Raw genomic sequence first — 27,088 nt, 5'->3', positions numbered from 1 at the left:
AACAGTGACACCACGCAAGCCGGCGACTGCTGCAGTGCCAGGCATCCTCCAGTACACCGAGTCCCAAAGAGTGCGCACCAGGTCGAGGGGGCACGAGAAACACTGACAGCAGTGCAGAACAGAACAGGGACCTGTCCGGATAAGAAGCAACGGAGAATGTCAGCTGGGAGCAGCAAGTAGTGGGTAACAAAGAGCCAGTGAGTAATGCAACACCAAGCACCATTCAATACCGCGAGTCCCGAAGATGGCGCACTAGGTCTAGGGGACCCGGGCTATACTGTCAGAGGTCCCGACCAGGGACCTTTCTAGACAAAGAGTATGGAAGCGAGTCAGCTAGGAGCAGCGAGTAGCAGTAACAGCTACACCAAGAGATCCGGCGAGTACAGCGGTGCCAGGCGCCATCCAATACCGTGAGTCCCAAAGACAGTGCACCAAGTTGGGGGGTCCAAGCAACACTGTCAGCAGTCCCGACCAGGGAACAGTCCAGATGAGAAGTTGAGAAGCAAGTTAGATATGAGCAGAAAGTAGCGTAACAGAGACAACAAGTAATACAAGCCGGCGAGTGCTGCGGTCCTAGGCGTCTTCCAGTACCGCGAGTCCCAAAGAGGGCGCAACAGTTCGAGGGTTTTCAGAGCAATACTGTCAGTGTTCCTGACTAGGGACCTGTCCAACCAGGAATATAAGAGGGAATCAGCTTGGAGCAGCGAGTAGCGGGTAACAGTGACAACAAGCAAGCCAGCAAGTGCTGTGGTGCCAGCGCAATTGGTCAAGAGGGTCCAAGCAACAAGGCCAGCGGTTCAGACTAGAATACTGTCCAAAGAGGGATTGCTGGAGCAAATCAGCCAGGACTGTGAGTAGCAACACCAAACTAGCCGGAGAGAGCTGCTGTGCCAGGATCCTTCCAGTACCGCACCAAGTCGAGGTGGCCCGAGCAACACTGTCAGTGATCAAGATCAGGGAAGTGTCTGGACAAGGAGTCCGCGAGCAAGTCAGCCAGGATCAGCGAGTTATGGTCCCGACAATAGGGGATGCGGAACCGTGGTGGTGTATGGAGTCCCATGCAGCTAGCTACGGCAACCACAACACCGGAACGAGCAAGAGTGTCAAGGCTAGTACACTACTGGTCTTATGCTAATGGAGTTGGTGGTGTGTATCGGCTATTAAAAATCAAGTTTATCAATACTGACACAGTCAATTCACTGTCAGTAGTTGGTGCTCAAGGCATAACTTTTGAAGAACAGTAACTCACTGAGCCTGTCTTGTCAGATAACAGGCAATCTATGACTATAGTGAATGAATACTATTGTTGTTTGCTTTAGATGTATTTAATCAGTAATGCATCTGTGGGCTTCTGTATAGTAGTGATTTTACACTGTACCAGTAACTTAACTAAGGCTCGCAATATGAGTAAAAATGCTGGTGTGTATTGACGACACTCTTTAGTGCTTCCTCTGCTCGCACAGGCCGTTATGGCTGGTCGCCGCCTCCCGGGCGTGTGCACTTATTAGTGCGTGAAAGTGCAACAAAGTGCGGCGAGAGGACGGACGCCACCACGGAGTCGATTGTCACCCGCGCGACTATCGATTAGGTGCGTGGGTCTCTTCTCGGGAAGGGGCACCTGGTGGCCAAGACCGTTTCGAGTCAGAGCAGTGCCCTTGTACCCATTGCCGGGACTGGAAGTGTTTGTACGAGTCGCGATATTAAAGTTGCATTCAGTGAAAGAGGTCTTTTATTGTGTTTTTATTAAAATAAAGTCCTGGGGGGAGTACCAGTGTCTCCGCTAACCGCCTTGCAGCCACAGGTGACGTGATGCCCGAGATCCCAGGGTCTCCACGGAGTGCTAGCCGGTGCCCACATCACCACCAAATCATCTCGGCAAGGCAGCTAGGTGTCAAATGGCGCCCAATTGGTGTGGCAACCAAATTTGTACAAATTAAAAAAGGCCCAAATTCGTGTAGCACAACGAACTTGGCGTGCTTTCAACAACCCCACAGACAGGCAGGTGCACCGGTCAACGTGATACGCGGGAGAAACGAGGTCAAGACACCGCGCCCTCCCGACGCACGCCTGTCCAGGAGCGCCGGGCCAAACCACCCCTCTATCACTTCGCCGAGCGCGGCCAAGCCGACCGGCGTCGAAGACAGTCGAACCAGCGCCTAGATAGCTGACAGCGTCCGTGGCCACGAGGTGCGTGCGGACAAGGGCCGCTCACCCGGAAGCGAGGGGAGCAATCTTCACGACATGCCCGCGCCCGTCGCCCGGGTCGGCCAGCCGCGTACCGCGAGGATGCAGATTATCACAGGCGTACCGCGAGGATGCAGATTATCACAGTCATTGCTATCTGCATGGAGGAACTGTGCGACGATTGCCTCAAACCCCGCCCTGGGCCAAACACGACCGCAGGGGTGGCCCTGTGGCAATGCGCGTGCAGCTGCGTCCGCGCAAAGATGGAGCGGCTGGGAAGCGCTGCAAAGGGCGCAAAAGACACGCTATGCGAAGCAGCGTGCTGTCATGCGCAACCAGGCGAGATGGCCAGATGTCAACAGTGCGGAGTCAACAGGCACCATGCGTGCGCCGAGGCGCATGAGTTTGTGCATTTTCAGGCTGTTCCTATACACCACTTGCTGCCAGAGTTTGCCGGCCAAGCCCATGAGAACCCGGTCACGTTTGTACGGGTGTGCAGTGACAAGTTGGCATGTCACCACATTGCACCAGAGGAGTGGACAGAACGCGTCAGCAGCCAGTTGTGCATCGACGCCCGAACCTGCTGGGCTCAGACAGGTGACTACAACACTTCATGGACAGACTTCGCGCGGCGCCTTGAGGTGCGCTTTAAAGAAGCGCGCGCACGTGCCAACTGCTTTAATGAGCTGTTCTGCCGGATCCAGACAAGCGGGGAGGGAGTCAAAGCATTAGTACACGGAAAGTTGCGTCCTACCGACGCCTAACACTCTGCGGTCAGAAACAAGAGGTGTTGCTGAACAGCATGGAACTCTTGGCACCCGAATTACGGCCATTCGTACGTAGCGCAGTGGGGGAGGAACTGGTCACTTTCCTCGCTCTTGCCTGGGGCATAGAACAGGAACACAAGGCGTCACAAGGTGGCTGGAGCGTCATGATGACACGACCAGCAGAAGAGCCACGCATTCTGGAAGTGCGACCCGGGGACAAACTTGCCATCGTCCCATTCAAAACCCCCCCCCCCCCCCCCCCCCCCCCCCCGGCCAGAACATCAACCAACCGAGCGGAGCAATGGCACAATCTGCGCCGGCCAACCAAGCCAGCATTCCCACCTTCAACTACAGCAGGCATCTTGGCCAGACATCACGCTGGAAATATCACCGTCAACTACAGCACACATCATGGCCAAACATCGCCACACTGAAACTATCACCTTCAAATACAGCAGGCATTATTGACAAATATGGCAACTCTGGAACTATCACCTTCAACTACGACAGGCATCATGGCCAGACATCGCCAACTGACATTATCACCTTAACTACAGCAAGAAACATGGCTAGGGATCGCCACACTGGACCTATCACCTTCAACTACAGCAGGCTTCAGGGCCAGACATTGCCACGCTGGAACAATCACCTTCAAATACAGCAGACAACATGGCTAGTCATCACCACACAGGAACTATCACCTTCAACTAGAGCAGGCAACATGGCCAGATATCACCACACTGAAACCATCTCTTTCAACTACAACAGGCATCATGGCTAGATATCGCCACAGAAATATTACCTTCATATACTACGTCTAACATCAGGGCCAGACATAGTCATGTTGGAACTATCACCAACTAAATAAGGCAATATGTCCAGAGATTCGCACACTGGATCTATTACCTTTAACCCCTTAGCTTAATCATTAAATTACAAATATTGTGTCAAAAAATAATAATTTTTTTTATTGCTTAAATAAGTAACATGTAATGAAACAATTTCACTGGAGAAAAAGTGATACCTATAGTTGACATAGAACTTCAGCTATGCACATTTTAAATAGACATATTTTAAAAGCCCGAGTATACTCGTTTAGGTACAATTTTTTATTTTCTATGACATTATTTATGTAATTTTTTCTGTAAACCAAATTGACTCAAGAAAGAGAAAATTTACATAACTAATTTTACATATAACTTACTAAATATATTAAAATATGAAATGGTGACATGCTAATAAGACATAGAAAAGATATGTTTTTTTCCGACAACAAATTGAATACATACTTTTGTTAGAATATATATATATATATATATATATATATATATATATATATATATATATATATATATATATATATATATTAGCCTATTGGAAAGTCACATTTCTGATGCTAAAAAAAATATTTCAGATACCCACCTGTCAAGCAAATTAGATCCAAAAAGTAAAAATTTACTTTGCTAACACTGTTTATAACTTACAAAACTAAAGAAAAAAATGCACATGAGACTTAAGTTTCACACATAACAATTTACTTTGCATTGATATATTATATCTGGTATTTCTAAAATATTTCAAATATATTTTCTATTTATGGTTACTAGAAATGCAGACATACAATTAGACCATTAGTTTTTGAAAATTACTTTCCTAAAATGAGTTTGGACATGGAAGCGTATAAAAAACTGGTAACTCATAAGCAACCTATAATGTTCATGTCCATGTCAATTCAAAATTGATCATGCCGCAGAAACACACATAATACATCAATACTGTACTCAAAAAATCACTCTCTCATGGAAATAGCACAAAATAATATAATCATACCCAAAACCAAAACAAATTATTCCAAGTTTCACTAAAACATACTGACAAATTCTGAATGTTTTCAAATGTTTGTCGCTGTATGATATGCTTTGAAGCAGGGAACTATGCACAAGGCAACGTCACAGTCTTCGCAGTAGTACCTGGACTCCCTTCTTGCCTTTTTCCCTTTGCAATCACGTACACGACTGCACATGCCGCAAAGTTTCGTGGGGTGTTGTTTCTTCGGGGTTGGTGGTAGAATGGAGGGGAAATGCCTGCCAGTCAATCGCAAGGGGCTAGTGATTGAAGATGGACGACCCACTGCTTTGGGAGAGTTGTCATCATTCCTGTATTTTTTGAACATCGTATCGATAATATCGAGCCGGAAATCAAGAGCGCGTTTTTGGCCTCCTGTCTTTTTATACAGAACAAACGCGTTCCACAAAGCTAGTTCCAGAAGGTGAAAAAAAATTTTCTTGTAATACTTCTTCCCTCTTTTACGTGTCACAAGGTTGTCTGCTAGATGCTGATCAATTTTATCCACTCCTCCCATTGTTTTGTTGTATGCAACCACTGCCACAGGTTTTATTTTCTCGTTATTTCTCTTGTGTGTAGTCATCATCTGGGCAGTGTGAATGGAAGTGAGCATGCATACATCTTTTTTATCTTTCCATTTTATCGCCGTTATTTTTCCCCTCTGATAAGCAGCAACCTCTCCTCTCTTCAGTTTCTTGTTGCGAAACAAAGGTGGCATATCTTTCCTCGATGGCCGTACTGTGCCATAAACGTCAGTCCGTTTTGAAACGAGCAGATCAGCCAATTGTGGAGAGGTGTAATAGTTGTCTATTGTTAGGCAGTAGCCATGGTTCAAAAGTGGCTTCATCAATGTCATTACAATTTGTGTTGACTGGGGCATGTCTTTATAGCTTTCATTAAAAGACGTTCCTTTCCATGTGTAGATTATAAGAGACCAAAGGTAACCACTCAGTGACTCGCAAATCATGAAGCTTTTCATCCCAAATCTTGCTCTCTTCAAAGGTAAGTATTGTATCCACCCCAATCTGCCTTTGTAAAGCATCAAACTTTCGTCTATGGTGACATCTTGTTCTGGAGTGCAAGCACTGTGGAAAATCTTGTTCAAGTGTTCTAAAACTGGCCAAATTTTATTGAGTTTTGGTTGTGGGTGGTTTTCCGGATCATAAGTATTGTTGTCTGTAAAATGAAGACATTTCTGCAAAAACAAAAACCTTGTGTAACTAAGCACTTGGCGAAAAATTGGCGTCGCAAGAATTCGATTTTTTGTACAGTACATTTGGTAGGTAGGTTTTTTCACAATGCTCTGGAGCAACACAATGGCAAAAAAAAAAAAGTGTATTTCATCACTTGTTGTGTCTTTCCATTGGCTAATATTTTTTTCCCTAGCATAGGGTAAAGGCACTCAAGAGTACGCACTTAAGTTGTTTTTAATTGTAAACTTAAGATATTAAGTATTACACAAAAAATGATTATAATAAATGAAACACTATTACTTAAAGTTTACGAAACACATATTAGACAAGCAGCTATGAAATCCTTTGCAACTGAAAAACATAAGTTTTGCATAAATTGAAATTGCGAACTCTTAGAGGACTGGTGTCTTAAGAGTGCGCACGATGTCCTCCAAGAGTACGCATCAGCACCCATCACATTTAAAGTGTCCAGACCCTTCATAGCTTGAGCAATCTTCGTGCCACCACTGTTTACATTTGTCGCACTGTACCCAATCCTCTAAAATCGGTTCTTGATAGCGTTCATCGCAACCTGGACAAAAAAACATTGTCTTCGATTTCTTCTTCAACTGCATGTAGGCCTATTGCTGAAGTTGATGGTACAGCGGGATTGTTCAACTGTACTGCCTTCTTTACTTGTTTTCTTGTTTGAATTTTCTTAGCCGTCTTGCTTACCAGAAGAGAGTTTTTAAATGGCGATGAAGACATTATTTCAGACTTCTTACCTGCCACTTTTCCTTTCCTTGAAATGACACACTTTGGTAGTGGTGTTAACATTGAGGGTGGAACTCGCTGTAGTTTCGCAACGGAAACGTGTTCTGCCAGATCATCAGTTTGAGTGTGGGGTTCATCAGTTTCAAGAATTGTTGAATTTTCTGGTGTGTTTGGGTCTTCTTCAGTGATGTCCAATTGCTCTTGAGGATGGTCTGTCACTTCAGCAGGTGCAAAGTCTTCATCAGTGAAGTTATCGGGATTGAAAGGATGTATACCTGTTGATCTAAAAGCATTTATTGCCTTTTCCATCGTTGCTACCCTCGTGTAAGCACATGTGAAGATTTTTGCAATGTCATGCTGGGTGATTGCCCTCCCTGGATGAACCACTAACCACTTTTCTGCTTCTTGAGCAAAGGCTTTCTTTAAAGGCTCAAAGAAACCGACGTCTAGTGGCTGCAGTCTGCGGCTAGCATGTGGTGGTAGTGACAGCAGTGTTATGAAGTGTTCTCTGCAGAAATTTACGGCTTCAATATTGCAGTGTGATACGTGGTTATCCAATATCAGTAGCACTGGATATATCTCTGTTGGCTTCACGAAATCATAGAAATGTTTCAGCCACTCTACAAGAAGTTCCGTGTTCATGTACCTACCCAGTATCAGAAATCATATGCAATGTTCCTTCTGGTGCATTTGTGTACAGTTAAGGTTTCATCGTCTTCCTGGCAAAGATCATGGCTGGAGGAACAAACGTACCAGTGGAGCTCATGCAGCACACGACAGTAACTGTTTGACCTCTTTCAGCTGAAGAAACTTTACAAACTACCTTTTTCCCTTTAGGAGAAATTACTTTTGGAATATGATTGGGTACAGTGGATACCAGACTCGTCCATATTGAATTTTCGATGAGCCAGAAAATTATTTTTAACACAAACACTGGCCAAGTTATCAAAAAAATCTCCTGCGCTGAACCCTGTTAAATCCAATGGCTCTCCCTAAACTACATTTCTCCGGAGTACGTAGTGCCAAACCTTGCCTTTTGCAGAAGGCACGAACCCAATTTTCTAGTATACTTTTTGGAGGTCATTTTCGTCGGTGAAATAAATTCTGCAACAAGAAACAGTTGAATTGTAAAAGTAATATTTTGCCATGCAGAAACGGCCTCCAAGAGTACGCAGTAGACAATTCGGGCTCTAAGAGCACGCATTGCTGTGCACTCTTAGAGGCACCCACACAAATGCAACGTTTGTACAACAGATAGCAGCAGCCTTCACTTTGGCTGCCCGTTACCACGTTATCGTAAACAATAGACTCTAAGCTTCGGATTACCAAAATATGATTCGCGGTACCTCGTTGATGTATTACTTACAAAGACTATTATACTCTTATTCATATTTACATCAGGAGAAAGCAAATGTTATTCTTACCTCTTACATACGAAATAAACCGATTCAACAAATTTTCTTAGCGCAGTAAATCACACAAGCTTCAAGGAGCCACCTATCGACTTCTCTCGCCAGTGCTACCAACTTCTATATATTTATACTGCGCGCTCTTAGGGACTGCGCGCTCTTACCTGCCTTTACCCTACCTGCTTGTCTCTGTAACAATAATATCTACTAGTTCGTCATCCATAAAATAATTTATATACTGAGTTATGTCTTGTTCAGGATCATGCTCAAAATGAATGCCAGCATTACCTGTAAATGGAAACCGTGGTGGATTTGGAGGTAATGTATTAGGATCAATTTCCACCCAATGACGTGCACTTCTAATGACATCTTCAGAAGAGCTTGAATCGTCATCTTCAACAGATAATGATTCCTGGTCACTATCAGTTTCAGTATCAGATTCACTAAACTCTAAATTATACTCTTCATCACTCGCCATATTTTAGTACAGTTCATAGAAACTAATATTTGCACACAAGAACTATACGGAATGTTTCACCGCATCTAACATAAAATTATTTCCCGCCAGTTACTTGCTTACATATAACAAAAAAATATATATCTAAAATGCTATCTATGGAAAAATAAATTAACTAAAAACTAATGAAGGAATGATTGGTTGAAGTACACAGTAGCCTACATCTCCAGTGTCTAAAATATACTACAGCTCTATCTAAGAAGAAATTACGTAACTAAAGTAAAATCGATTGCTCGAAGTACGTCAGCGATACACCAAGCACAGTTGGTATATATAGAGTGATATCTATCAGCTAAATATGTAACTGCCATTAACTGTGTGTTCTAGGCAGCTATCTACAGGCAAGAAAGCGAATTCACATCAGTGAACGTAAATGTTCGGGATTTTAAGTATTTCTTAGAACTTTGCACAACCGCCCGAATATATTCGGGTTTTTAAATTTAGGTAAAAAAAAAAAACCCAAATATTCTCGGGATTTTAAGTTAAGAGGTTAAACTAGGGCTGGCATCATGGCCAGACAAGGTCACGTTGGAACTATCACCTTCAACTACAGCAGACATAATGGCCAAACATCGTCATACAAGCTATATCACCTTAAACTACGAAAGGCAGCAAGGCCATACATCGCCATGATTGTACTATCACCTTCAACTACAGGAGGCATCATGGCCAGATATCGTCACGCTGGAATTATCGCCCTTCAACTACAACAGACATCATGGCCAGACATCGCCATTTTGGAAGTGTCACCTTCATCTACAGCTGGCATCATGGCCATACATCGCCATGCTGGAACTATCACCATTATGCACCCACCCAGTGGTGCAGCTGATAAGGGGGAGGGGGTTAGGGTTACTAACTCCTCCCTGAGCCCCAATTTTTTTCTTATCTGAAAGCAGGTTAGCTAAAAGCCTGGGTGTCTTACTGCTATCACCGGTCACTGCACTGGAGGGGAAGAGTAAGCGAGCCCTACCGATTCTCCTTCCCTTCCCCTACCCCTGTCACGAGCAGAAGCTATAAGGTTGTGACGCCATGACGGGTCCCAAGCTTTCAAATATCTTACACCTATTGTATTTAACCAGCGCGGTAATTAAAAGCAGATGGTGACTGGGCTTCCAAAAGTGTAAGGATCGCTGTGGTATATAGAATTGAGACGATGACATAGTGTCATGTAACTCTTCAAGCCAAGGCTAATTATTTCCAGGAAGAGCCCAGTTCTGCCGAAACCCAACCTTTTTTTTTGTATTGTCGATCTTCGAGCATAATTTATGATTTTGAGTGGATGTGGACAAGGCACTTGGATTGATTATAATATCTTTAATTAATTTCTTACTTCATCACTCAAACAATTTTTTTTATTAAAAATTAATAATATTTTTATCATTACAATATTTTAAGTTAAGTACCGAAAACTGCTCAAATAGCACTATTTTACACCTTAAAATCCAAAAATTTCCGGGGGAAGAACCCCCCTACCCTCTGCTTTAATAGGGGGGGGGGGGGGGGGAGGACCATGTTTCTTAACCCCCGCACCCATAAACAAATCCTGGCTGCGCAACTCCACCCACCTAGCTTGTGAACATCGTTGCAGTGTGTTTGAAATACACCTTTTAAAAAAAAACACCAAAACTTTTCAAAATCTGTTTCTGTATGAAAAGAACACACACTTCAGGCAATAACCTAAATAGCTATTCAAATTGAATAAAAAATATGGGGATGTATTATTTATTCAATAAAACAAGCCTCATTACTCTAAGTTGCTCCATTTTTTTTGATAGTCCTTAAAAAGTGACACATCTCTTTTGCCCCATTCTATATGTTAATGCCTTAACTGCAGGATTCTGTTAATCCCGCACATACCTACCTATCCATCATGGTATCAGCATAATTTTTGGCACATGGGTAGAAGAAATTTGATGCAATAAAATATACTTGTATGTAAGTGTGTGTGTGTCTATATATATATATACACACACACATATACACGCACGCATGCCTGCGCACGCGCACACGCACACACACACACACACACCCACACCCACACACATATCTCTCGTCGGCTTAGAGGCAATACTGACCAAGTTCAGATTTATTACTTTTGAGTAAATATGATATTAAAATAGAACTGCACTCCAAAAATCAGGTTTGTGCTACAGATTTGTAAACATTTGTGTACGTATTATGTTTGTTTCACTATGTGGAAGAATGTCCAGTTATGTAGAGAAGAATAAATAATTTACATAATATTTATAATAGTTAGTTGGGACTTGGTCATTTTTACCAATCTGTGAAAGTGATATGACACAAAGATTAGATCACTACAACTTTGAAATACCTTGTACTACAAAATCATATAAATGCAGTTTACACTAAGAGTCATAAAACAAGTATTGCCTAATTTTTTTATCTGCATTAGGATTACAGAAAGCCTATTGTTGCACATAAAAGAAATTGTTTGACATTTCGCACACTTTTTAAAATTGCAATGTTGATTTTAAATAAAAAAAATTATACAACCCCATAGAGGGTAAAAAATTGAACAGAATGTCAATTATTTTCTAATCTTCTTAATAGCTCTATCATTGAATTAATCAGATTCACTGTCTCATAACACATCCGGTTCAGGATTTCTACATTTCAGCTTCTCACAAGTTGGCAATGTATGATAAAAATGATGATAGTCTTGTGGAATTACCTTTGCGACACATAATTTAAACAAATCCTTCTTTTTTTTTGAAGAAATTGGAATGTTCGTAGAGTTGCTTGAGGTCCTTAGGCATCTTGGTAGGTCTTCCTTTGCCATAAACTTTCAGCTCCTTGTATTCACTACTGTAATCGTAGCTGAAGAGGATGGATCCCTTTCTGTCTTTTTCATACCTTAATCGTTTTATTTTCAGCCATTGCACTGCATGGTTCATTGTGTCATGTGTTGTATTGTGCGTTATCTTGTTTACTAAATCTTTTAGATCTTTAAAATCTTAAAACCTCAGTTCTTCAGTTGTATACTGCGCACTGCTTTTATTTTTATTTCTTTTTGATCTAGCTAGCTGGAAAATGCATGAGGTACACTGGGACATTTTTTTTGCACGACTCAATAGCACTGTGCAAGTGTGCATGGAATCCACTTTCAATAACTTTGAAATGAAAATTTTGCACAATAAATAACAACAGGGCAGCTATAAACTAATTCCTGTTCTGCCTGCTACAGGTATCCGAAAACAGTGAAACTTCTATTTTGGCCGGTAAGGTTTCAAACTATCTGAGTAGAGCTGTTCCAATTTCTGAACTACCTCTCTGACCGTTGACCTCTGTCCATGCAAAGCAATATCCTTTGTTGGGTGGAGAGGCTTCATAGACAGTTAAATTGTATGCTGAAAGTTTTCTACTGTAGTAAATGGGCGATACCTCGGAACAGGGTATCTGGAGGACACTTTCTAAATTGAATGAACAACCCATAAAAGCAGAATCAATACTACATCTCACTTTATCCTTAGCTTTACTTTACATTGCTTCGTTTTTCCTCTTTTGGTGTTCTCTGAACTCTCCTTTGAGGTGTTCTTTCTCATCACCAGTTGCTCTTTCATAGTTTGTGCAAATTAAGCACTAGTCTTTTTTGGGCTTGAAAAAAGACAGGTTATATTCACTGCAAAATACATGCCGATACACCCCTGCAGAAGGAACAAATTCAATATTTTGTTCATTGCATTGCTTTTTGAACAATTCATACATTTATTTATCGATTAACTTAGAATCAAGATACTTTCTTTTGGTTGTTTTTCTGCAGTAATGACTTTCTTGAGTTGGAAACCTCTCTATGTGGTTCTTTATCTTCAGAACAGAATCGAGTGGTGTTCTGTTTGGTGGCACTCTTTCTTCCCTCTTCTATCCTCATCCATAAAATTTCCTGTCCCTGATTCTTTACCTATTGCAGTGTCTACTGGACCATGACTGATACTCAGTGTTTTTAAGAAAAAGTTTTTACATACTCTAATCTTCTCCTGATCTTTTAAAAAGAAGTAGCTCTTTGATCTTACTCTTTTATGTCCTGTATTTGTTCTTCTACGCTTTCTTTCAACAGGAGAACTGTTAACAAGTTGAAGTAGCACATCCCTTTGTCTTGAATATGATAGGGAATGATATGTACGGCATGTTTTTTCTCTGAAATCTTCATCGAATCTGGTTGTGCATTTGTACATGCATTGTGTGCAATGAACTGGTTTGGGTACTTTTGGTAACTGTATGCGCCCACTATTGGATTTGTATGGCAGTCCTTTACTGCGGAGTCACTTATTTGTGTTCCTTTTCCACTGAGAGGGATTTGGTTTTTTCCACCAACTTTTCCTTGTGGACCCTTTGTCAGGGGTATTTTCTGTATTGTTTGTAGCTTGCAGTACTTCAGTGTGGTCATTTTGCTGTGCTGTATTTACATGAACTTGCACATCACTTGATTTGTCCCTTATTGATAGATTTCTATTAACTTGATTTGGCTGGTAATCTAGATCTGCGTCGCTGTCGTCAAATTCTGGAGAATCTTGATCATCATATGATTTTTTTCCCTCAGAATTTCTGGAGTCCTGCAACAGCATTCAGTTCAATATAATATTGAGATATCAAATGTGATTACCAGTTGAACATTGTGAATTAGGTCAGTTCAAAACATAATTATTATAAATTATTTACACATAAAATTATTTAAAATATTTGTCCCTTGATTCTATCACTTTGCAATTATTACAAGGATAAAGGATACTATAACATAACATTGTCCTAGTAGGACAGTAGAAAATCATATGACATAATATGGTATACAGAATACTTATTGCCCCAATATTGCTTGGATTTATATTACCATGTTTACATTTAATAAAGTGAAATATTATAAAAAAATTTATTATTTAATTGCAGCCAACAATATTTCAGTTAAATTATATTTACTACATTCACAGCCAAAGTACTAAAATGAATTATAATATCCAAACTTTGCATATAAATGGTATAATAATCAGTCAGGATTGTAAACTAGATTCAATATTGATTACATCATGGTAACATAGTAAATATTTAAATAATAATTAGGGTATTTTTAAAATAAATAGCAAACACTAACCTCGTGAAATGAGTGTGCAGTTTCATTTATGAGATGGTCAGGTGTCGGATCTATCTCATACATTTGTAGCAGTTCCAAATTGCCATTTTCTGGTATTTTCAATGCCTTTCTATTCAAGTCAGTTTCACCATCTGGCCTATTTTGAAACAATGCTGCACCATTTCTTGATTCCTGGACATACAACATGCAAATTTTAGGCTAACTTAAAGTACCTTTAAAAGTAACACCAAATTATACATTGTTTAACATTATGAATGTCTGATCATGCTTACCATATTTCCATCTCAGTCTTCATTTGCATCATTACAAGACAAATTATTATAATTTGTGACAAGACTGACAATATACTTCCCACGGCTCAACATTTTGTTTTCATTCTGTCATAGTCAAGTTAATAGAATTACTTATACACCACAAACAAGACGTAACACATTTTTATAAGTCATTCACAAAACCATAGACTAATTGATACTAGATGTCCACATGGTGCTAACATTATTACATTTTACTTAATGAAATAAAAAGATTTTCTTTCTTTTTCATTTGAGAGTTTTTTATTGTCCGAAAGACGAAACAACCAAATCCAATCACTTTCAATATTTTTCTCACGCGTTCAGCTCATCCATCCAATTGTCGATAATTGCTTTTTGCTCGGGCGATGAAAATTAAGAAAAAAAAAAAAAAAAAAAAAAACGTAGATTAAGTTCTTCAGTAAAAAGTTACTTGAAGTACACAACTAGTGAGGCCCCAAACCTGGCAGCACCTGGCGAAACACAGTTGCCACGAGCCAAAATGCCGACGAAGATGGTCACAATTTCTAATTAAATGGCCGAATGAAAATAAAAATGTTAGGTTAACTTAAAACTCGGCATGGTGCTGACCACCAACGTTAAATTTTCTATCCCACAATTCTCCTATATATTTGGCTAGAAGCCACCGAACGCACCCTCGTTGTGCAGCAATCGACAGACGACTGACGAGATCATAACACTGGTTCCTCCACGCAGGAAGGGCAGTCACATGACCTCACCGACCAATCACATACACTCTTCATTCACACTAACAATTACAAACCAATCAGAACACAGAACATATACACTGAAAACCATTTTCACACATAGAAACAGGGGATTCACTTTCTCCTTCTCTCTCCAACACCGTGGGATAGTAGTTCTTCTCCAGTTCCCACGCAGTGACGAGATATTGTTACAGTCTCTCTCTTACTGGGGAATCACTGTTTCATTCTCACTCACACTTACAGGCCTCTTATGCCTCGCTCTTTCTACACATCACCCCAGATACAGTCCCTTTTTCTAGAACCATTGTGCAACATCTGCATTTTAATAAAAACATAATATATAATTATACTATAATATTCAAATTTAATAAATAATAGAAAAAACTCATTACACATAATATTAGGTAAATATAACTAGCAAAACAAAGTTGAAAGGATGACAGAAGAAACATGATTATTAAATAATTATAAATTCAGAATAAAATATACTGGCAACCTAACAATTTTATTAGTAGAAAAAGCATGTATACTACAATGCTACAGCTTGCAAGCTTACTTGAGCATTGTTGCCAACATCTGTTTCAAAAAAATTCATTTACCAACAAGTGACATTAATTTATGTCATTATGTAGGATAAATTTTTTCATTTCAGAAATTTAGTATATTATTTGTCTAGTGGTAAGAATTATCACATGTAACTTAGCCATTCTGAAAATGTGAAATGCAAATTGACCAAGTTGGACTAAAACAGTTTACGTATCATAATCAGATCAACATTTTTACCTTTGTAACACCTTATATTCTGGACTTAATCATTTTCCAGAAGTTCTATATCTCAATAACTTACATTGACAGGACTTGGATACTTTTACTACTGAAAGATATGGCTACAAAATGAACTGTTTACGAGTAAAATGGCCATTTTACCTCTCAGATGAATATATATATATATAAATCATTTCCTGACTGAGTACGTTTTTGAGACATTCAATGATAGTCTATTGCAAGGTCGTCATGTAGGGTATACATAGAAAGTTGTTTTTCTAAGCTTTTTTTTTTGCTCTAAAATAATCATGGAAAATGTTGTACCCATTTATGAGAGAGAGTGTGTGTGTGTGTAACTTGTTTTGCAAAATGTTTAATTTTTATAATGTCTGTACCTTGGACAATTTAAAAAATAAAAATCTGAAATTTTGCAGAACATCTTACCTTGTCATATGTGTTCTCCATACCAAACGTCATCAAAATGTGAACTGGTGAGATCATAAACTATTTTTTGATTGATCTTACAGGAATGTCTCAGTTTAATACAAGGATATCATTCATTACTTTTGTGAACAATTTCATACATTATTACATTATTTAAAAAACCTGTGGCTACAGTAGTTTATATTTTGCTGTGTTATCCTTAGTACATTTAAAAGTACATATAATACCTGTAGTACTATATTTGTTAGTATCGAAGCACGCTTGGCGGACCTCCCTCTTCAAGGACCCATGGAAGAGACTGGTGTCCCAACTGAAGCACACTCACCCAGAGGCTGCAGGTTGGAGGCACTGCCCTTGCGGCTGCCCTCCCCGAACAGATCCAGGAAGTTGTTGCCCCAATAGTCGAGGTGCATGTGGACAGCCAGCGGGGAGAACTCGTTAGATATTCGCCTGACACTCTCGACGGGCACATCCACTTCTCCCTCGCTGTAGACGCTCTCCCGCTCGCCGGACCTGCCGAGCCTGCCATCAACATTCCCCGATCACAACCTGCTGGTACACATCACCAGTCGGCGAAGAACCGTGCAACGACACTCACATGGCGTTGGCCTTGACGGGAGTGCTGGTGACGGACATTGCCTCCTTGATTTCATCGAACTTCTTGGCAACTGACGTGGCAGCCGACTTGAGGCTGCTGAGACCGCCCTGCAGTAGCTCGTTGGACTTCTTGGAGGCGAGACTGCTGGGGCTGCAACACGTAGCCACACCGTGCCTATGCTGCTATGCTGCTCGCAACTTACAACCAACAGCACTGCCTACCACAACAAAACTATTAATTACAAGCTATATTATGAAATTGACTTTAACAGAAATTAAGTATCCAATGTCTCAGTGAACTATACTACCACAAACATTTAATATAAGTTATAATTTAAGTTCAATTAGTATAAAACTGATAATAAAATCATTAACTACACACTGAACACTCAAAGCATCTAGTGAAAACATGCAATAGTGAAAATGGATAAATAACAGCATATAAAGCAAAAGTTAAACAAATTCTTACTTAAACACTAAAGGCTTATTAATTAGACTAAATATGTCATTTGTTACGAATCAGTTGCACATAAATAAGCATGACACTGAGTGACTGAAATTCTGCACTTGTGCGACAGTAAAGCAAGCAAGACAACTACGACCACATATATCTAACAGACAACATGCTGCCACGGCTGAAGAGGAACTACCCGAGACTGTGCACACTGCCACTACTGCAGATTACACGTGCTCCGAGACCGCAAGTCACACCATGAGGCAGAGACACAACTGCAGACCAAGCAAGTAGTCAGCACCACAATTCTCAGTAGAAGATAAAGCAAGTTTTAAATGTGTTGAAAATAAAAGATTTGAAATAACTATAAATATGTATGAAATTTGACTTTTGAATTGGAAGAGAGATGCACAAACTTAAACTTCTTTCAAAGGAATCAGGAAATGAAGAAATAAAGGGAACTTGAGTAGTTGGTCCAAAAGAACACAATGAAGTACATACATTCAAAAACCAGAGGAATGTTCAGTCACCATAATGAAAAATACCAAACCATCTACACGACTTTTAGTATTTAAAAAATGTTTCAAACAACTTTAAACATGGTTTCATAGCAAAAAAAAAAAAAATCATATTTTAGTGAGATGGAAGGCCATGTTGTTGGGTGAGGCCAACTGGATGGTGCAGAATAAAATGAAACATTGACAACGGGGTCAGTAAAATAATGAGAGGTAATAAGATAAAATGTGCGGATGATGAAGAATCGTGCGTGAAGAGCAATGCCGAGTTGTTCACTGCACAGTGGTTATATTCTTATGCAACCGCAGCCTTGCCTATCACTCCCATCCTGTACAGGCCCATCCAAATTCTGCACAAATAGCCCTCTGAAAAAAAAAAAAACAGGATAAATAATTGTTATAATAAGTTACAGACAAGGATATTTCAAGGTATTCTTCTAAGATATACGAGGAGAACCCAAAAAAAAAACCCCGGATATATTTAAAAAAAAAAAAATTTATTACCTTTTTATTTAAAATTTCTTTCAGACACCTTAGAAGTATTCTCCATCAGATGCGATGCACTTGTCAAGTCTTTTTTTGCAACTGTTTAAAGCATTTCTGGAACTCTTCAACTTTGATATCCCCCAGTGCCCTTTGTAAATCTGTTTTAACCGCCTCCACATAATGAAAACGCTTCCCTTTGAGATTTATCTTCATTCTCGGGAACAGGAAAAAGTTACACAGAGCTAGGTCTGGCGAATAGGAGGGTAAGGAACAACAGACCACCCCGAGGCCAAATAGCAGTTCACTCGTACAACCGTGTGTGCGGGGTCATTGTTGTGATGAAGAAACCAGTCACCTGATCGCCAAAGTTCCAAGTGTTTCCTTCACGCATCCTCTCGCAAACATCTTAACACTTCCAAATAAAAGTTCTGGTTAACAGTTTGGCCAGGTGACCAAATTTCCGGTGCACAATTACACAAACATCAAAAAAGACAATGATCCTCGTCTTAACATTCGACCTCACTTGCCTTCTTTTTTTTGTCTGGGAGAGTTGGGAGTCTTCCACTGGCTTGATGCTTTGCTTGCTTGGTTTCTGAGTCATACCCGTAACACCAACTCTCATCACCTGTAATGACTTCGGTCAAAAAATTTGGATCACTTTCAATCACTTTTTTCACATTCCTAGCTCAAATTCAATTCAATGTTTCTTTTATCCTGTTTGAGAAGGCGAGGAACAAATTAGGCAGCAACAGGTCTCGTTTGCAAATTCTCAGTAAAAAACTGCTGGCACTAGTTCCAATTCACTCGTGTCTCTTCTAAAATTTAGTTGATTGTGAAATGATGGATTTGGTGCTTTTTTGAACATTTTCATCATTTTTAGATGTTGAGGGTCACCCAGAAAGAGCATGGTCTTCAACACTCATCTCACCACATTTAAAGCACCCAAACCACTTGAAAACTTGTGTGTGGCTTATAGCATTCTCCTTGAAAGTCTGTTGAAGCATTTGGTAAGCTTTGGTTTCCGATTTTTCAAGCAGGAGACAAAATTTAAAACACTCTCTTTGTTCTTTTAAATCAGCCATAAAGACTTCGCAGGCAGAACACCAGTACAGTAAGAGAAAAACAATACTACAATCAAACACTAACCTATAAAATGATGCTGTATAGGCAACTGTTTAATGAAGGTATCTACTAATTCCATCTAACGGGATAACTTTTTACTACGTCTACAAATGGCAGCGCCTAATCAGTCCGGTTTTTTTTTTGAGTCCCCTTGGTATGGATGGAAATAATACCTCAGAAAAAAGAACAATCTTTTTTTTTTAAGGAACATTGTGAACCAAACAGCAGGCCCTAAAAATAAGGAAGGTATATAATGTTTACAAATGTAAAGTTTTAAACAATACCATCATCAACATCAAAATTGTATTATTATTCATTTCAAAAAATGAAAAATTATAAATTTTTTTTTATTACATTACATTCTACAGAAAAATTAAAAAAAAAATTGGTTATTGGAACAAACTTAAGAAATTGTTTTAATATTACTGATGAAATTTTAAGGAGCACAGACACAGTGATAATCAACATTATCCCAACAAGTAAAGACAGTGGTTCTCAACAATACAAAAAGGTCTTATTATTTCTGTTACTTTGTTTTAGAACGTAAATAGTATTCCCTACTGTTGAAAGGAGGGTTGAAAGAGAAGGTTAAAAAAAGAGATAGAATCTAACAGGAGCATGGATGGTAAGGTGGAGGGAGAAAGAAGCTGACAAGAGGGTGGAAGTTGAAGATGGAGGGAGATAGAAGCTATCAGGAGGGTGGAAGGTGAAATATATAGGTGACAGGAGTCTGGAGGAAGATAAAAGGATAAGGTGTGGGGCAACAGGAACCAGCCGGAGGTCTAAGGAAAAAGTGTAAGGAGGTAGGAGATATAAGGAGGGTGTAGGCTAAAAGACATGGGCGACAGGAGCAAGACGGAAGATAAAAAAATATTTAGGGCGACAGGAACCAATCAGATGTTTGAAGAGAATGTGAAGGGAGGTAAGAGCAAACAAGCGTATGAAGGTAAAGAGAAGGGCAACAACAGCCAGTAGTAATTTGAAAAGATAAGGTGAAGGGATACAGGAACCAGCAGCAGGGTGTAAGGTAAAAGAGAAAGATGACAAGAGCTAGGAACCAGATGAAAGGATAAGGTAAAGGATGAATGAAAACCACAAAGGGTGTAAAGAGAAGGTGGAGGAAGGTAAGAGCCAGGTAAAAAAAAAAAAAAATGATAATAAAAGAAAGGGGAAGATTAAAGAATAGGGTGTAGAGCAACAAAAACCAAAAAGAGGTGTAAAGAAAGGTGGATGGTGGTAGGAGCAGACAGGAGGGTGTAGTGTAAAAGAGAAGGGCAACAGGAGAAAGTTAAAAGATGAAAGAATAAGGTGTAGGGTGACTGAATCTAGAAGGAGGTGTAAGAAGAAGGTGATGGGAGGGAGGTGTCAACAGGAGGATGTAAGGTAAAAGGAGAAGATGAAAAATGTAAGGATAAGGTGTAGTGTGGAGGTGTATGGTTAAGGTGGAGGGAGGTAGGAGCAAACAGGCGGAGGGTGAAAAGATCTAGCAATAGGTGCATTTTAAGCAGAGAATGGGCAGAGGCATCAGTCACACAGTGCCAAGTCATCCTCTAACCTGAAGTTAGCGATTGCATTCTCAATGATGTGTGTTCCAGCTCGAAGGTCACGGGTCTTCAAGCTAAGTCGGGCGGGTGAGAAGCGACTGCTGCAATTGAACAAGCAGGCGTGTAAGTGAAGTGCGGCGGGCATGCAGGCTGCAATACAGTTTTATTGGGCACACTCCTTGTGACCATGTCATTTATTTTATTCAACTTACCAGCACCTTTCTGGTCAACTGTGTAACTGCTGCCAAAAATGTTCTATGTTTGTAATATATGTACTAAATTTGCCATCTTTAATTAAACCTTTGCTACACCAACACAACCTTCCTTAGCATCATGAAAATAATATTTTCCAAATACCAATTTTCTGCTTCAAAAACCAATGGATAACACAGCTGAAGTTACAAAGATTACAAAAATTCAACTTTCACCATTACTTGTAGATGAACAATTTTATCAACTGTCACTATCCTAATTATGAGGCAGGGCAAATTTAATTTAATACTTATATGGTGAATTACTTTTGTTTTGCGAAACATAGAAATGGACAAGCTACTAAACATAACCTAACACTGTTTTCTTCTCAATGGCTTGACAAACAAGTTTTTTCAGGTAATGGGCAAAACTAGGGTAGAAGGCACAGCTAAATCCACAAGGAGCATATCAAACAGCTGTGCTTCACAGGGAATGGCATGGCATGGCTTCTCGCTGGGACTTCTGAAAGTGTGCAGCAGTGTGCTAATTACAAGCAGAGTGTAAGTTCTTTTCCAGAATTTACTATCTCAACATGATGCTGAATGTGCTATAAGCTGAGTTGTGGTAGACTAGAAGGCTCTAGTTAACAACATTTCACACACAAATGTTCACCATTTACTTCAACTAGCCAAAACCATACCTCGTTTTTGTACTTCCTGTATTCGCAACTCAATCACTATCTCCACTTGTGGCAGTCTTCAGGTACATAGCAAATTACTACGGAGTGTTTACTCACCTCAGAACCTTGGCTGAGTGATGATTACTAATGCTTTATTCAGAGACCTGTCCTCGCCCCAGGACAATGCCAATATTACCACTATAGAGAGTAAAACCTTGCAAATACAGTATAACTAAGTCAATTAAGGAAATCACATATATATTGATTTGTCTTTGGAGCATGGCAGAAGTTTTAAATTGTTTTGATTACTATCTCATTAGTTTGATACTTATGTAAGTACTTGTTTATATCTGATTAACAAATAGTATATGGAACTGATCCAAAATAGTAATGAAAACCATAATTAATAACTTATAGAGGAATTCAACCATAAGAAGATTGGCTTATGTTTTCATGAGAGGTCAGAGTTTCGAAAATCAACAGCTATCAACAGAAAACATTTGATTAGAATGTTCAGTCAGCATTGAGTCCTCATACTGAAGAGAAATAAGCTAGCGAAGAATAATGTATTTAACTATGAATCAATGTGAAATATTTATTTACTAGCCAACACATAATCAAGCACTGGATCGCAGCAAGAAGAATGTTATAATACTGATAACTAAAATTGAAATAATACTAGGAAGCTAATTCGTCATGAAAAATTGAATGGAATGTGTAAAGTTTCTGCTGGATAGAATAATGCAGAGAACTTTTAAGAAGATATTTGAATTTGAGTCATATTAATTTCAAACCAAGTGTGTGTCATGACGATACTACAAGAACATAATCTGTGGAGATTCAACTGATCCAGCTGTGTGCTAAAGGCCAACGTCTGTACGAGAGGACGACACATTGCGACGAAAAGAAGGATGTATACTGCCGACCAAACCACTGATCCTGTTCTGCAGACCAGGAGTGTTGAATTCAGCCACCGTGCTAAGCTCTTACAGGTGTGGAACCAGTATCAAATACGAATTGTGTTCGTAAAAAAGAGCAAGTAAGACAGTATTATTTAGGTGATTTGTTGCATCGTTGGAAATAGTTAAATTCTAGTAGTTACTATTTGTATCAGTTCATTTCATTGGTTATAGATTTTGTGATAACCATATAATTTGAGAATTGTGTCACCCATAAATTGTTTCTGAACTTTGAGTCACATATTTAGTACTATAGTTAGGTTTCATGGTATGATTTAAATAACATATTTCTATTCCTTCTAAGAAGTATTCATGTGTTTGCCATATGATTTATAATCATGAGTTACATTATTGCCAGCTTTTTAAGTTTTTATGACTATTTGTATGCTTTATAGTGAATAATCCACTGAAAATTATATTTACCAGCATGTGTATTTGTGTAGTTACATTCAAGTACTGTCGCGTATTTTTTTTAGTATTGCTGGTTATGTTTTCATTCGTAAAAGCATTCACATAACTACCTTTTGTATTGTTTTTTTTGTTTTCCACGATTCTTTGTTTGAACAAAATGATGCAATAGTTGGCTAGTCGATAAGAATGAGAGAGAGAAAGAGACAGAAAGTTCAGTAACCGTGAGAAAGACTCTGGAGTTAGTTGAAGTGCTGTTGCCATGTGCCGTGATTGGCTGATATTTTTTCATTGTATTTTTGTTATTGGTCAAAAAATATGTCACCAGACTTCGTGAATTTTTCTGATTGTAATTTCTGTCAGAAAAGCTGTTGGAAATGTGTATACTGCTATGGTTCTGTGAGGCTGTGCTGTGGCTGGTTGGAGAGGCCACGCACTTGCCACGTCCTTCGTTATTCAACATCTATGCTGGGTATCGAGAGATCGCGTGTCGGGTGGTGGCTCACTAAAAATATATATATTAATGTGAGTCGAATAGTAAATTTCGCAGCTGTGGCCCGGGTGCTACCTTGGATAATCAATTTTTTTTCTTGATTTCGAAATTTCATCTAGAATTGTTGAACACAGTCGTCGGTATTAGCCCACAACAAGGATTCGGTGAACTTCATCTTTGTTCCAAGGACTGAGTCCTTCGGCTTGTACCGTGTGCTAGTGTGCAACCATGATACATAATTGCAAAATATCTGTTAATATTCAACCTTTGGTACCTGCAAACGGTCAACTTGTTTGATTTTGAAATCAGTGAATAGATTGTGTGCAACTGGGTTGTAGACTCTACGTGTATTTGTTGTCGTGGTCTGAAAATGGTAACCATGATGACTGGAGAGTTTTGTGAGGTATGAAAAAAAAAACCCAGTAAATATCATACATTTTTGTCCAAGTATTTGATTGTCAACAGTAACACTTCTATTGGAACTTACAGATTGTTTGATTGTCTAATTCATTTCTGCAAGTGTTAATAAAACATGTATGTCCACTCTAAACAGAATATTTTAAGCTAGTCAGGGTCTGGAGTGCGACATGTTGATATAGAAGTAACTTAATTATTGAATTTACTTTTAACTGAGAATGCATTTAAAGGATAACTCATTTAATCATAAATATTTTGAGTTAAGTTAAACATTTGTATTATTATACCCAGAGGTTATCTCTCAAAGTACTGAGTTGTAGTTGTGATAAAACAGACCTTTTAGTCTTAGTTTAACATCAATATTTAACTGTAAAGTTGAAGTCAGTTTCATAACAAATATTTATTTTGGTTTATACCTGATTGTTCATATTTAATGAAGTTGGTCTAATGAACAACAGCAAGAATCAAAAGTATTTAATTTCTGCTATCACAGAATAAGTGTGTCAATTGAATGATTTATTTGTATTGCATCAGGAATGTCATATTAATGCACAATGTTCTTGGGATTTATGAATAATAATGACGTTGATTAGTAACAGAATCTATGATCATTAACGTAGATTCATCTAAAGTCTGGCACCCTAAATAAATAACAGAAACTGTAAGTTAATGTCTTTACAGTAATTAATTTTTACACTGTTAGGAGAGAAGCATACGAGTAGAATATTTTCTATAAACTTAAAATTGGTCAACCATACGTGGTGACATTGACGAAGATGTTTATACCACATTGAGAATGTTGGGTGTGCTAGAGAAACAAACATGATTCCCCAGTGCCTACACAAAAAAGTGTCTGAAACATTACCGAGCTCAACCAAAATTCATCACTAACCTTTAGCCATTCTTCTTGCTCTTCATGTATACAAAGTAAAACAATACCTAATCAATGGAACTGACTACAAGGTACAATAAGGCAGACTGCAAAAAAATTAGTTAGCTTAAAAATTTCGATTTTGCAAGAAAATATCTGTTAGTGTACTTGCTCTTGACTAAAAACATTTCAGTAGATTTTCTACCTGCACACACTTTGAGAGCACTGTCATCATATTTACAGTAGCTGTAGTATGAGTTAACTGTCATTAGCCAGCTCTTAAAAATTTAATTTGGGCCCAACAAGAATAAAATGTGTAATAAACATCTGACTGAGCAAAATGCAGTAATCTACCTTCAGCTTATCATCGGGAAGCAGGTATGAAGTAAGTCAGAATCATCCTTGCCAGTGATGTGTGACAGTTGATTCTCAACCAAAATTATTTTACATTGAATTTTCAACAGCTTTGTGCAATATGGATATTATAATACATATAAATTAACATATACTGTGTACGCTCATTCAGTATACAATTAACCTGTCTTTGATTTTTTTTAAAGCTGTAAATAGCAATATGTAAATGTAATCAATGAACTTCCTTAATCACCATTCCAATCATAGACATTGAAACAACATTATATTGTTTATCACTGTAATATTACGGTATTATCAGATTAACTGAAACTGTTTGTTTATTATTTTACGTTCGAGGTTAATTCCGCTTCCCTGACTTTTCGGTAGTGTTTTGTTTTGTTTTGTTTTTCGCGTGGCGGCACGCGCAGCTCTTTCTGCGTCGTCATGACGACGTCTCATGTAAATAAATCGCACGGCTCTGGGACAGCTTTGATGTACCTATGCTTGTTTTAAAGTGACATTTAATTGGCCTACTTCAAAAGGACGCGTACGTGTCACGGCCGTGATTGGCCAGTTTTAATTAACAATGCTATTTAGTCAAGAGAGAAGAGAAAGAGTGAAAAATGACACCATTCAGCTTATAGTGGAGTTTATTCCCTCAGGGAATTTCAATATATGGTGAGTTTATTTTCTGTGTTTGCATCGTAAGAAGTAGGTCTTCTACAAGAGAAATTGTCTGAGCGGCCCTGACATTGAATGCAGATCTCAGGCATTCATTTTCCGTGAGTTAGGGCGGATTTTGAGACGGTAAATAATCGTCCAGCTATCAGGTATGGCCGGCGTTGTCATCATGTAGTGACGCCAACGCGATTTTACCGCTAATATTAATAAACATTGCTTGGTCCAGTACTAATTTCAAAATAAACTATATAAACAGTGACTTTTTGGCAGAAATCAGTAAATTAAATTCAAAATAATTCAAAATACTTCATAATAGCTACACACAGGTCCAGTGGTCCTGCAGAGGAATCTCCTGCGTGAGCAAACCGGAGCAACCCCAAAACTTTTACGTTTCGAACACTTTAAAGGAAACTAATACATTTTGTTGTTTAATATATTTATTTGTTTTTGTTTAATATTCAGACTTTCTGCAAGAAAGACCAGACTGGACTATCCTAGCTATCTCATATTGGTTTTGTTTACATATGACTCGAGGTTTTTTTTACTGAAATGTTTAATTTAATAAAATAAGTATTATTAATTTTGTTCAATAATCCTACTTTTATTTCACATGTTATACTCTTCTGGCACCCAAAATTAGTTCCCTTATTGATAGTTTGTACGTATTAAAAGAAAAAAATAATTTATTCAAAGACATGTTTGTGTACATCATTTTATCCTTTTTTCAGAGTTGGTATATGCCAAACTAACGAGGTATGCTACGTCAAGTATTCATAAGCAAATGAATATTTGTTATTTCGAAGTGTTAGTATTCGAGGTCGATTCAAATAAGCATAGTTTAATATTCATATTCGTTTCTGAAAATCTGAATAATCGCACAGACCTAGTGAGAAATATTTTTATGGCAAACAAGATTTCTAAAATGTATAGACTGCGGACATGGGTTTCCATATGACTTGGTGTAAAAAAAGGTGAATAATATACGTGTCAAACTTATAACCTTGAAAGTGACATGTAAATTTTTCTTCTCCAAAACGTGATAAAAAAATCATCTGAGAAATCCAACTCTAAGACCTCTCAGGATAATACATCTTGGGAAATTAATCTTTTAATCATGGAGCCACCAACAAAAAGAGACACAACAGTCATCTAACAAGTTATATAAGAGCGTTGAGTCCTTGTATAATGTTCACGTCGACCGGGGCATCGCCACATAAGCCTGGTTGGATTAAACTCCCTTCATTGACCTTCACCCGTTCCTTCCTGGCATGGAATTACCGAAGTACGTAGTCGTGTGTTTTTAAAGAGCATGCC

The 27,088-nt window shown here is 38.9% G+C and overlaps 1 protein-coding gene across 3 annotated transcripts in view; it reads right to left on the bottom strand.

The window, feature by feature from the left end:
• The window catches only part of LOC134527290 (DENN domain-containing protein Crag), a 771,918-nt gene that overhangs the window by 78,271 nt on the left and 666,559 nt on the right, over positions 1-27,088 (bottom strand). The window contains exons 8-10 of one of the 3 annotated variants that reach the window (XM_063359840.1): positions 20,732-20,821; positions 16,601-16,750; positions 16,328-16,524 (exon numbers count right to left, since the gene is read on the bottom strand). In XM_063359840.1, the coding sequence (XP_063215910.1) occupies positions 16,328-16,524; positions 16,601-16,750; positions 20,732-20,821 (437 nt within the window). The remainder of the gene's footprint in view (positions 1-16,327; positions 16,525-16,600; positions 16,751-20,731; positions 20,822-27,088) is intronic. The other 2 variants (XM_063359841.1, XM_063359842.1) reach the window with 2 other exon arrangements.

This window comes from Bacillus rossius, chromosome 1 (assembly GCF_032445375.1).
Source record: "Bacillus rossius redtenbacheri isolate Brsri chromosome 1, Brsri_v3, whole genome shotgun sequence".
Lineage (NCBI taxonomy): Eukaryota > Metazoa > Arthropoda > Insecta > Phasmatodea > Bacillidae > Bacillus > Bacillus rossius.
This window is presented reverse-complemented; position numbering and strand designations above follow the sequence as displayed.